The 11,319-nt window shown below is 37.6% G+C and overlaps 1 protein-coding gene across 1 annotated transcript; it reads left to right on the top strand.

The window, feature by feature from the left end:
- On the top strand, positions 1-6,799 carry LOC108218983 (calcium-transporting ATPase 4, endoplasmic reticulum-type). The gene is made up of 9 exons (XM_017392190.2): positions 1-182; positions 348-1,795; positions 2,186-2,258; positions 2,346-2,467; positions 3,881-4,162; positions 4,264-4,641; positions 5,283-5,392; positions 5,701-5,929; positions 6,021-6,799. The coding sequence occupies exons 2-9, from the start codon at positions 386-388 to the stop codon at positions 6,585-6,587; spliced, it is 3,171 nt and encodes a 1,056-aa protein (XP_017247679.1). The 5' UTR covers positions 1-182; positions 348-385; the 3' UTR covers positions 6,588-6,799.
- Positions 6,800-11,319: the final 4,520 nt, after the last annotated feature.

An 11,319-nucleotide genomic window follows, 5' to 3' on the forward strand; every position in this document is an offset into this window, starting at 1 on the left:
TGACGTTGTGAAGTAAGTAGTGCTCCTTGTTTTGTTCGTTGTTCCCAATACCCAACGCAACCGTATTCGTCTCACTCTGTCTTCTTCTTTTCTAGAGAGAGATAATTCTAGAGAGACAAACTTCAGTGAACAAAGCTCCCCACTAACGCATTATCTCCCTCTAGTCTCCATCAACCTTCTTGGTAATTCTCTCTCTCTCTCTCCCCCTCTCCCTCTCTCTTTCCCCCTCCATCTCTCTCTCTCCCTCTCTCTCATGTGTATGTATGCCTAGTTGTAGTACGTGTCTGCTCCCTCTTGACCTTATGAGATTTATTTGCTGACTATCATCATTAATTGTACTTCATCAGGTGTGAAATTGCATAGTATAGTTGTATAGTCGATATTTATGGGTAGAGGGGAGAATTATGGGAACGGGGAGGAATTAAATACGATGATATCGAACGAAGCTGTTTTCGTTGCGTGGGCGAAAGATCCACGTGAATGCGAGGAATTGTTGAATGTGAGACGTGAAGATGGTTTGTCGAATGAGGAAGTTGAGAAGCGGAGACGGGTGTTTGGATGGAATGAGCTGGAGAAACTCGAAGGGCAGTCCATAATTAGGTTGATTTTAGATCAGTTTAATGATACTTTAGTTAGGATTTTACTTGTTGCGGCTGTGGTTTCGTTTGTTTTAGCGTGGTATGATGGCGATGAAGGAGGGGAAATGGAGATCACGGCGTTTGTGGAGCCGTTGGTGATTTTTTTGATCTTGATTGTGAATGCGATTGTGGGGGTTTGGCAAGAGAGTAATGCGGAGAAGGCTTTAGAAGCTCTTAAGGAAATTCAGTCAGCGCAGGCGACTGTGATTAGGGATGGGGAGAAGAACTCGAATTTGCCTGCAAAAGAACTTGTTCCGGGTGATATTGTTGAGCTTAGGGTTGGGGATAAAGTGCCTGCGGATATGAGGGTTTTGAGTTTGATTAGCTCTACTTTAAGGCTTGAGCAAGGTTCGTTGACTGGAGAGAGCGAGGCCGTGAGTAAGACTGTGAAGCCTGTGCCTGAGGAATCGGAGATTCAGGGGAAGAAATGTATGGTGTTTGCAGGAACGACAGTTGTTAATGGCAATTGCATTTGTTTGGTCACTCAAACTGGTATGAATACTGAGATCGGAAAGGTGCATTCACAAATTCATGAAGCAGCCCAAAGTGAGGAAGATACACCTCTGAAAAAGAAACTAAATGAGTTTGGAGAGGTTTTGACCATATTAATTGGTTTGATTTGTGCACTGGTTTGGCTTATCAATGTCAAGTATTTTCTATCTTGGGATTATGTTGACGGATGGCCAACAAATTTCAAGTTCTCATTCGAGAAATGCACGTATTACTTTGAAATTGCTGTGGCCTTGGCAGTTGCTGCCATTCCAGAAGGTTTACCTGCTGTTATTACAACATGTTTGGCCCTTGGTACACGTAAGATGGCTCAGAAGAATGCTCTTGTTCGTAAGCTGCCAAGTGTTGAGACTCTTGGTTGCACAACTGTAATTTGTTCAGATAAGACTGGGACACTGACTACTAATCAGATGGCAGTGGTTAAGCTTGTCGCTATGGGTCCTCAAGGACATTCTCTCCGATCTTTCAATGTTGATGGCACCACTTATAATCCGTTTGATGGAGAAATACAAAATTGGCCACTTGGTCAAATGGATACTAACCTTCAAACAATTGCCAAGATTGCTGCTATCTGCAATGACGCTGGTATTGAACACAATGGGACTCATTATGTTTCTAGTGGGATGCCTACTGAAGCAGCATTAAAGGTAACATAATATAAGCTTATCTGTCGAACTTTCGAATAATTCTAATACTCTTTTTTAGCTATAATTCAGATGCCATCATTACTTCATTCCACTTGTTTAAACTCGTGCACAAAACAATGAAGTTGGTTGTATTATACATATGTTAAAAATTGCTACTTTGCTGTGTGCATTGGTGGCTCTAATTAATCTGGAGAACAAAGCAAATCCAAGTTCTTCCCAAATTAAATTCATTTTATTGTTATATTGCTTTAAAGTTGTTTATGCAGAAGATGCTGGGTTAAAAATATACGTGGTAGGTAGTTAATCTGCATTAAATTAGACAGAAATCACACTGACACACAAGCACAAATGTGAAATTTTTTTTTTTTTTTTTTTTTTTTTCTAATTCAGGTTCTTGTTGAGAAAATGGGGCTTCCTGATGGAAAGGATACAAATTCATCCATCACTGGTGGTGATGCCCAACGTATGCCATATATATAATTTAATTATGCATTAGGGTCTGCTCATCAAATTTGTGGTAACACTTAACTTTCACTTATATCCATTGAAGGTTGTTGTCAAAGATGGAGTGAAACTAATTCTCGAATTGGCACACTTGAGTTTGATCGTGATAGGAAATCAATGGGAGTTATTGTAAGTTCTATCTCGGGGAGAAATTCATTACTCGTAAAGGTGATACATCCTTCTTGACTCCTATCAGATGTTCTATATTGAAATAATGATGTATAAGGTGACTAAATAAGGTGAAAACAAAATAGTGAAGCGTATTTGTGTATTGAACCTTGAAAGCTCCCCACCTCCTCAGTTTATTGTTTCACCACGTATTGCCCAATCTCATGCTTACAGATTGAGTTGCTATTATTTCATAATGGAGCCATTTTCCCCGGTTGGCATTTTTTGTGTACAGTTTGGGCTTGTCAGTCATTGTTTCCTTTATAAAGTATTTAGCTGGAACATACTATTAAAGGTATATATACTCAGATATTTTATTTTTTTGGTGTAGGGTCTAGTTCATCTACAAACTACTAACCTAAAAGCCTACAAACCCACAAGCTTTAGTCCGGAAACTTGTAGTGTGTACATCATATAGATTGTAGTTTGTGTAGGTATACAGCTACAAAAACCAACGGATCAAACATAGTAATACGATTCTACAGAGATACAAATAATATGCAGAAATTGCGTAGGAATGCATTTATGGTTCATTAATCTGCTGGTTGGTTCATTTAGGTGGTGACAGCCGATGATTACATTAGCTGGACAACATTAAAGAAGTCAAAGATAAAAATAAAATTTTCCACGGATTCTTTTAACTTCATTAACATTTATGGTTTCAGCTATGGGGGGCTATGATCAATTTTCTCATTGATATGCAAGTGTCCGCTCACAATGCAACTTCAGCAATTCCTAGTTCCATAAGAATCTCTCATAAAATTCTGCAATTCCTAGTTCCGTAACAATCTCTCATAAAAATAATAGAACCTTTTATATTGCTCTTGTATATTTAAATTGATGATTAAGCAATATTGGAAGAAAAAAAAATTATCATTTTTATATAAATCAGTTAATTTTCTTTGGTATTTCAAAGATATAAAATTTCTCTTTTCTGTTGTACACTGATTTCTGAAATAATATTCCATTAAATTCCACTATGTGTGACATTTTAATTCATCTTCGTCTATAATATCAGTTATTTAACCATCATACACTAATGAGATCGTATAATATTAAATTGTTATTGTAATTTATTTCATTTTTCCCTGTACATATTGCATCATAAATAAACACTTAAGCCTTTGAACATTAAACACAGAACTTTAGACTTTAGTCTTTACCTTCCACTCTAATTTTCTTGAATTCCTATGAGTAATCTGTGTAGCCTAGATATTGTATTTTACTGAGTTACTAGATGTTTTAATTTACAATTTTTGAGTTATGTAGGTCAATGAAGTAACTTACGTTGATTAATATTAATGCCTGTACTATATCAGAAGAATATTGTATTGCATCTTGTTCTAATTTCTTCATATATATGCTTTATTTTTTTTCCTGGAAGTTGTCTGACATTTGTTATATGTTCAACAGGGTGCAGTTGAAAACCTGTTGGACAGAAGCTCTTTTATTCAGTTACTTGATGGCTCTGTCGTAGAACTTGACCAGAATGCTAGGAAAGCTATTCTACAGAGCCTTCATGAAATGTCATCGAGTGCATTACGTGTATTGGGTTTTGCATACAAGGATGATTTAGCTGAGTTTGCAACATATACTGGGGATGAAGACCATCCAGCTCATGAGCTTTTACTCAATCCATCCTACTACTCGTCTATTGAAAGTAAACTTGTGTTTGCTGGTCTGGCTGGACTTAGAGTGAGTTGCAAATTTATGTTCACTAAATTGTTGTATATACAAGTGAGTTTTGTGCATCTCTTTATCTTCTGTCTGATGCCTCTGTCAAAAATAATTCACAGGATCCACCTCGAAAAGAAGTTCGCCAAGCTATTGAGGACTGCAAAATAGCTGGTATCCAGGTTATGGTTATTACTGGAGATAACAAGAACACTGCTGAAGCTATATGTCGTGAAATTGGTGTGTTTGGACTGAATGAAGATATCAGTTCCAAAAGCTTAACAGGGAGAGAGTTCATGGATCATCGTGACAAAAAGAGTCATTTAAAGCAGAGTGGAGGGCTCCTCTTCTCTAGGGCAGAACCAAGGCATAAACAAGAGATAGTAAGGCTGCTCAAAGAAAATGGGGAAGTAGTTGCAATGACTGGCGACGGAGTTAATGACGCTCCTGCCCTTAAACTAGCTGACATTGGTATTGCAATGGGCATTGCTGGTACAGAGGTATAAATATCTTATCTCTGTATGTGCAACAGAAACTTCCGTGCATGCAAAAATGTCTGAATCAGATGTTTGTTGGTTAAAGTTCCTACATGTTTCATAAGCAGGTTGCAGAGGAAACTACTAAAAATAATAATGGAATGAATAGAGATGAATCCGGGTGCTTACAATGTGGTCACTTTTGCCATGACTTTTGCTTTAGGCTATCAAAAAGAAACCAGGAGAAAATCTTCATTATATGACAAAAGAAAATGTTGAAATATTAGACATGACAGGATTCAGAAGCTGAAACTTATGGAAATTTCCAATTTTTCTTATCGTGATGGATGCTTCAGAGCATTGCTGCCTTAGAAGCTCAATATAAAAGGAGGCCATCACAGTTTTAATTTTACTTTTTTCTTGCTAAATTAGGTTCAACTATCTTGTTATTCTTTTGTAGTCCCTCTCTTGTGGTCCAACTCAACTTTAGGGTTATGTCGAGTTTGCACTCTGTGTTGTACAAAACTGATGTCTTCATGTTTTTGCGATATCTTTATGTTTAAAAACACATCTCATCTTCTCTCATGGTAGCATTTTTTATATTCTTTGGTTCTATGATCTGTATTTCAGTTACAACTTACATTACTGCTTTATTCTTGTTTTAGGTTGCGAAGGAAGCTTCTGACATGGTTTTAGCTGATGACAATTTTAGCACAATCGTTGCTGCTGTAGGGGAAGGCAGGTCTATCTATAACAATATGAAGGCATTTATCAGGTACTTCTCATATGCCTCTCTGGTTTTACTTTTTTTTGAACTGATTAAGCAAAAAGAAAGCATGGATTCAACATTTTAGTTGATAATAGAAATTATCTTCGTATAATGCATGTGGAGGAACTGTTTCTGCTGTAGAGTTGACTTTCCCTGTATATTCTGGAGGAAGTTTCCTTCTCACTCTCTGAACCAAATTGTTTAATTTTGGCCTTTTTCTTGCCCGCAAATTGATTCTGATTATTTGAAGTATCATAGTTTATGAAGGATCCCTTTCATTAGTTTTGCCAATTTTTTTGTTCTGATATACCTAGGTATATGATTTCCTCAAATATTGGTGAGGTTGCCTCTATATTCCTCACAGCTGCTTTAGGTATACCTGAAGGCCTTATACCTGTTCAGCTTTTGTGGGTCAATCTGGTTACTGATGGACCCCCAGCAACAGCTTTAGGATTTAATCCACCTGACAAGTACATCATGAAGAAGCCCCCTCGCAGAAGTGATGACTCTTTAATCAGTGCATGGATACTGTTCCGCTATTTGGTATTTGCGTTTCATTGAATTCTACTTGAAGGAACTTTAGAACCCATTTTGTTTCGTTCTTTTGCTTACTTTCCTTAATCTGTCAATATAGGTGATTGGTCTTTATGTGGGCATAGCTACTGTAGGAGTGTTCATCATATGGTTCACGCAAGACTCTTTCTTAGGAATTGATTTGAGTAAAGATGGCCACAGTCTAGTCTCCTATTCCCAGCTTTCTAACTGGGACCAGTGCACCTCCTGGGGGAATTTCTCGGTTTCTCCTTTCACTGCCGGGTCACAAGTTTTTAATTTCGACACCGATCCATGCGACTATTTCCAGACTGGAAAAGTCAAAGCTATGACCCTCTCCCTGTCTGTATTGGTCGCCATTGAGATGTTTAATTCCCTTAACGCCCTTTCCGAGGATGTGAGTCTCTTGAGCATGCCTCCTTGGGTCAACCCATGGCTCCTCTTGGCAATGTCCGTTTCTTTTGGATTGCATTTCTTGATCCTTTATGTGCCTTTTCTTGCTCAAATATTTGGCATTGTTCCACTAAGCCTGAACGAGTGGTTATTGGTGGTGGCTGTTGCCTTCCCGGTGATTTTGATTGATGAGGTTCTTAAGTTTGTAGGAAGGTGTACACAATCAAAGAGTTCATTGAAGCTCAAGGCAGAATAAGGTTGTAGGTAAAGATACTAGGTAGATAAGATAATTTACTTACAAAAGCTTCAATAGGTCCAATTAACCTTGTTATTCTTGGTCCCTTAACCTCCATGACGAAACAGGAAGGGTTAGATTATGATGATATACTACATTTAATTAGACATTTGTAATACTCCATACAGACTTTAGTAGATGATTTTAATTTATGTATCAGCCTTGTCCTGAAATCTTTGCTTTTAGGTCATTACACTGGACAGCATGATGTTTCAGTATAGAACCCAGCTTAGAGCTTCAACTTATAATACAATTTCAGATTGTAATGGACAAAATACACATGCAAGAATCTGATTTCTAGAAATATTAAATTTTCAACACCTAATAAATCCTCAAAACTAAAAAATATAATGTAAATATAATTTTTTTTCATGAAATAAGCATATATTTTCATCATTTGAGACAAGTCAAACATATTCATTATCATTCATCCCACATACAGACCAAAGCAAACAGCTAGAACTACCATAAAACCCATAACTTCAATGATCCCATTATCAAAACCTAACCTCTAACCTCCAAATCCGTTACTAATGTAGTTGGATCAAGCAATACACCAATATAGGAACAGCAACGGGAAGCTTTTCTTGCAATACTAAACTAAGCAAAATCTCAAACTTCAACTTGTAAGCTTCTTTAAAACAGCAAGTTGCAAGTTAATGGAATCACGATGAAGATTAATAGTGCAAACTGGATTGAGTTCATAAAAGCAGAAAATATATGTAAGGCTTCAACATTTTCATTAGATACTAAACTGTAAACCGAATATTTCATTACATATTATAACCACACAATTCTACTTCTAAGTTGTGAAGAACAACATTCGAAACACATATCTAAGTTGTTAGCTACATTACTGCTGGAAAGGAAGGTGTCCAGGCGCATCACAGGGTTCTTAAGTTCCTGCCTGAATATGTTGTACTTCAGGCTTCAACTAATGGTCTAGTTTGTTGTCAAAGTTGCTTCGGTTCAAAACCCCGACTAATTTACATCTGCAATCCCATAAACAAGCAATGGATCAGCCTGCCATTTCCTCAATTTGACACCAAAAGCAGCCCAGCCTTAGCTTTTTACCCTTTTTCTGATGTCAAAGATGATGCAACAAACTTTAAAGTTGTTCGAGTTTATGAAGCTGATAAAGAGATATACAATTCTTTGTTTGTATTTGATGTATACTCATCAAAAAACAAAACGTCGAGGATGTCAGTGGAGATATATCACTGTAGTCAAAAATTGTTCAAGAACAAAGGCATCTTTGTGGCAGGTTATCTGTATTGGCTAACAGATGGCGACCAGATCTTGATGTTTAGTCCTAAAGATGAGCTATCTTTGTTGATAGCAGTACCTGTACCGCGAGCAGAGTATAGGAGCATCCCTCAGATGTGTTTAGGAGAATATAAAGGCAAACTTTGTTACGTTGTAGTATCTGTGGATGGACTCGTGCTGTGGGTGCTGGAGGACATGTTTAATTGTGTGGACACTGGAACATTTAGTAGCTCTAGACCTGCTAGAGGTCAAACATCCGTCATTTCCAGGTAACACTTCTAGTAGAATACAGAATCAGTTGGTTCCCCTGATAGATCCTCTACTTGTTACTGACGGACAGTTGTTTATGAGAGTGTCAGCCTGTCAGGGGATATCTTCTTGTATGACTACAACACAGGAGAGATGAAAATGCCGTGTCCCTTTTCTGAGTTGGGATTTAACTACTTTTTCTCTCCACTTGTGCTTCCTGTTCGCAAAAATCTACACGCAAGCGCACGTGATCACAAGTAATATATTAAGTTCGATCCCACAGAGACCGGTGAATTAAGAATATGCACCTATGCAACAATGTATGATCAATTTTCACTGCCAAGACAATTAACAAGGATGGTTTCTTTTATACTAATAACTAAAATTACTAATCAAATTCAGAATAGGAAAACACATGGGTATCTAACTTCATTATCGAACTTATCTAGAATTGAAATTACTGATTAACATGCGACTGTTGATCCTAATCAGACAACACGAAAGTAATACATGCCAACTCTCGTTGCACACATATCATACCAATCAAAATCCGCAATTAAGACAGAAATCTCATGGACACCAACAAAGCTCAGACCCTATATCTCTATAGCGGTAGTGTAAGCAGAGAGGTTTAATAGCAAGTCATCTATCGTGATTACACAGGGTGATAAAAATAGTTCAAGTCTACCACAAATTATGTTTCATTCACATAATCCTATGTTTACATGGCATAGTTCTAAATTCAATCATCCACTCTCGCTTCAGAAAGAATTAACAAACAACTTAGAAGTTAGCTACGCTCCTAAGAAGAATAAGCACGGCTCATGCAAAGAAATCAACGTACGTCGCAAGATCAAGTAATTAATATTCGTTACTAGACTACATCGATAAATCCATTAGAACCCCATGAAGGCGGTTAGTTCATAATCGAACTAATCGACATCATGGGTTCCAATGAAAGCATGATAAATAAAGGACAAGAATTAAACGAAATAAAAATATATACTTGAATTAATAATAAGGATCACACGTTACAGAATTGATGTTCACGATCTCGCTCGAAACTGTCACTTCCTCGCGAAGAACGATCTAATACAAACTGATAATGTGCTTGAATGATTAAAACTAACTTACGATATTGTTCTCTACTAAACTACTTCTACCAGGCTAGGGTTTTACACACGAGAAATTAAATTACATTGACCAAGTCAACCGGGCCTCGACCGCTGCGAAAATCCGTCAGAAAAGCTCCAAAAATCGGCCCGGGGCACTTCTGCTGGGCGCGGCCGCGCTAAACTAGCGCAGGCGCGCTAGTGACAGCAGAAGGTAGCGCGGGCGCGCTAACAAGTAGCGCGGGCGCGCTACTGTCTGTCATGGTGGCCCTGTTTCTTCGTTTCTCGCTCGTTCTCGCGTGCATGTCCTTCCTCGCTCTAGTACCACTTCCGTAGGTGATCACGGTTGCATTTAGCATATGCAACAAGCCCTTTAAACCCCTAGATAGCTCTAGTGGACGAGTGTGCTCTCGTGAGGGTTTGTAGAAGATATACCCACAAAATCCCAAGTCGCGATGAATCCACAATTCTCTATTCTTGCAAATAATGCACCAAAACCAACCTAAAATGATAGAAAATCACTTCATCACCTCAACTCGTGACCTGCACAGAAAAACACTAAAAACACATCAAAAGACACTAAACACTTAAGTACAACCAACCAATTTAAGTGGAAATGAAGGCCTATAAGTGCGTATAAATACCACTTATCACTTCCATATCCAGCAAGTTTGGTTCGATTGTGTAATGTCTAGGGACACAATCATCTGTTCGAATGGTTTGTCATGCCCTCAGTCCTTTTTCCTGAACTCAAATCATATCTATTTACTGGGAGTCTGGGAGCATATATTAAGCATGTGGAAATGATTCACCCTGTCCTTTTTGATCTGAGCTGCGTGCTAATGGTATGCTCTTTCGCTAGAAATTTTCTTATCAGTAGTATTTAATGTTATTTCTGTCATGGACCTACATCTAGTACCGGACCAATGATTTGGGTGATATTCCCGAGGTTTTTTTTTCAAGCGTGGAAGTCAACGAACTAGAATTAGTAGGATTTGTTTTCATAATATAATAATAAACAAAATAAAATAAAATAGGTTGAAATTTTTATAGGAAAAGATAGAAAAAATTAAAAAAATGTCCGATAGCAAGTTGATCGGTTAATTCAAATTAAATAAGAAATGGGAGTTAGCACGCGGTTTTGTTGGTACCCTCCAACCGAATCCAATTCAATAATGAAACTAGTTGTTTACTTATTCAAAGAATCAAAGTTATTTAAACGTTCCTGCTATTCTATATTTCCTTGAAAGGGGCGCTCAGCCCACAGGACATGTTCGGGATCTTTTAAAAAAGGCGGAAGTTTTTATGTAGCTTGTTCCTAATCAAACAAAATTGAATTAAGGAAATAAAGAAATAGAAAGGAGTAGTAATTCTTCTATAAATTAAAAAATTTTGTATTTATATTTTTTCTTTTTTGGATTCTACTCATATCTATTTTGCATTGCTTCTATAAAATCTCATGACTGTAGTATAGAGTATAATCAAGAAACACTTGAGTATTGATCTTCTTAGAAATTATGAATGTTTTACCAGAGATACATCTTGTTTGCATCATCTTCCCCATATACACCTTCATCTTCAAGACAAGGATGGTACGATTTAATAAACTTCCTAAAGTGGGAGCTTACTATATTCAGAGAATTATACTGAAATTGTGAATGTATTTGGTGAAAAAACCACTCTAGTGAATCTGTTATCATAGCCATAACATCGACACTCTTGAGCTGTTAAGAGGTATGATTACTTTTTCCTGTTGATTTTATTTGTTATCATCAGTGGCGGAGGTTGTTCAAATTGAGAGCATCGATTAAGATCGAGTCCTCATACATGTCATAGAGTCTGATCTTTGTTTGGTGTGCAGTCATTAGTGACCATGCACGCCCAGACTCTACGAAGTTACAAAGTCCCTCTGGCTGGTGCCTAGGTGATAAGTACATATTTGTTCCACCGTCTCCCCAGGACTGTGGCTGGAGTGATCTTTGTTGTCCAGAGGTTCCTGCAAAACAATGTCGGACCCGTTTGGCACCTCCGGCGTGATAATCAGATGACAGTATATTTATGATTTT

The sequence above is a fragment of the Daucus carota genome, chromosome 4 (genome assembly GCF_001625215.2).
Source record: "Daucus carota subsp. sativus chromosome 4, DH1 v3.0, whole genome shotgun sequence".
Lineage (NCBI taxonomy): Eukaryota > Viridiplantae > Streptophyta > Magnoliopsida > Apiales > Apiaceae > Daucus > Daucus carota.

Excerpts from the sequence above, each read along its gene's own strand:
- LOC108218983 (XM_017392190.2), top strand. The coding sequence starts at position 386 with ATGGGTAGAGGGGAGAATTATGGGAACGGGGAGGAATTAAATACGATG. Across the intron at positions 2,259-2,345 it reads CACTGGTGGTGATGCCCAAC|GTTGTTGTCAAAGATGGAGT; the intron begins GTATGCCATATA and ends TATCCATTGAAG. Across the intron at positions 2,468-3,880 it reads GAAATTCATTACTCGTAAAG|GGTGCAGTTGAAAACCTGTT; the intron begins GTGATACATCCT and ends TATGTTCAACAG.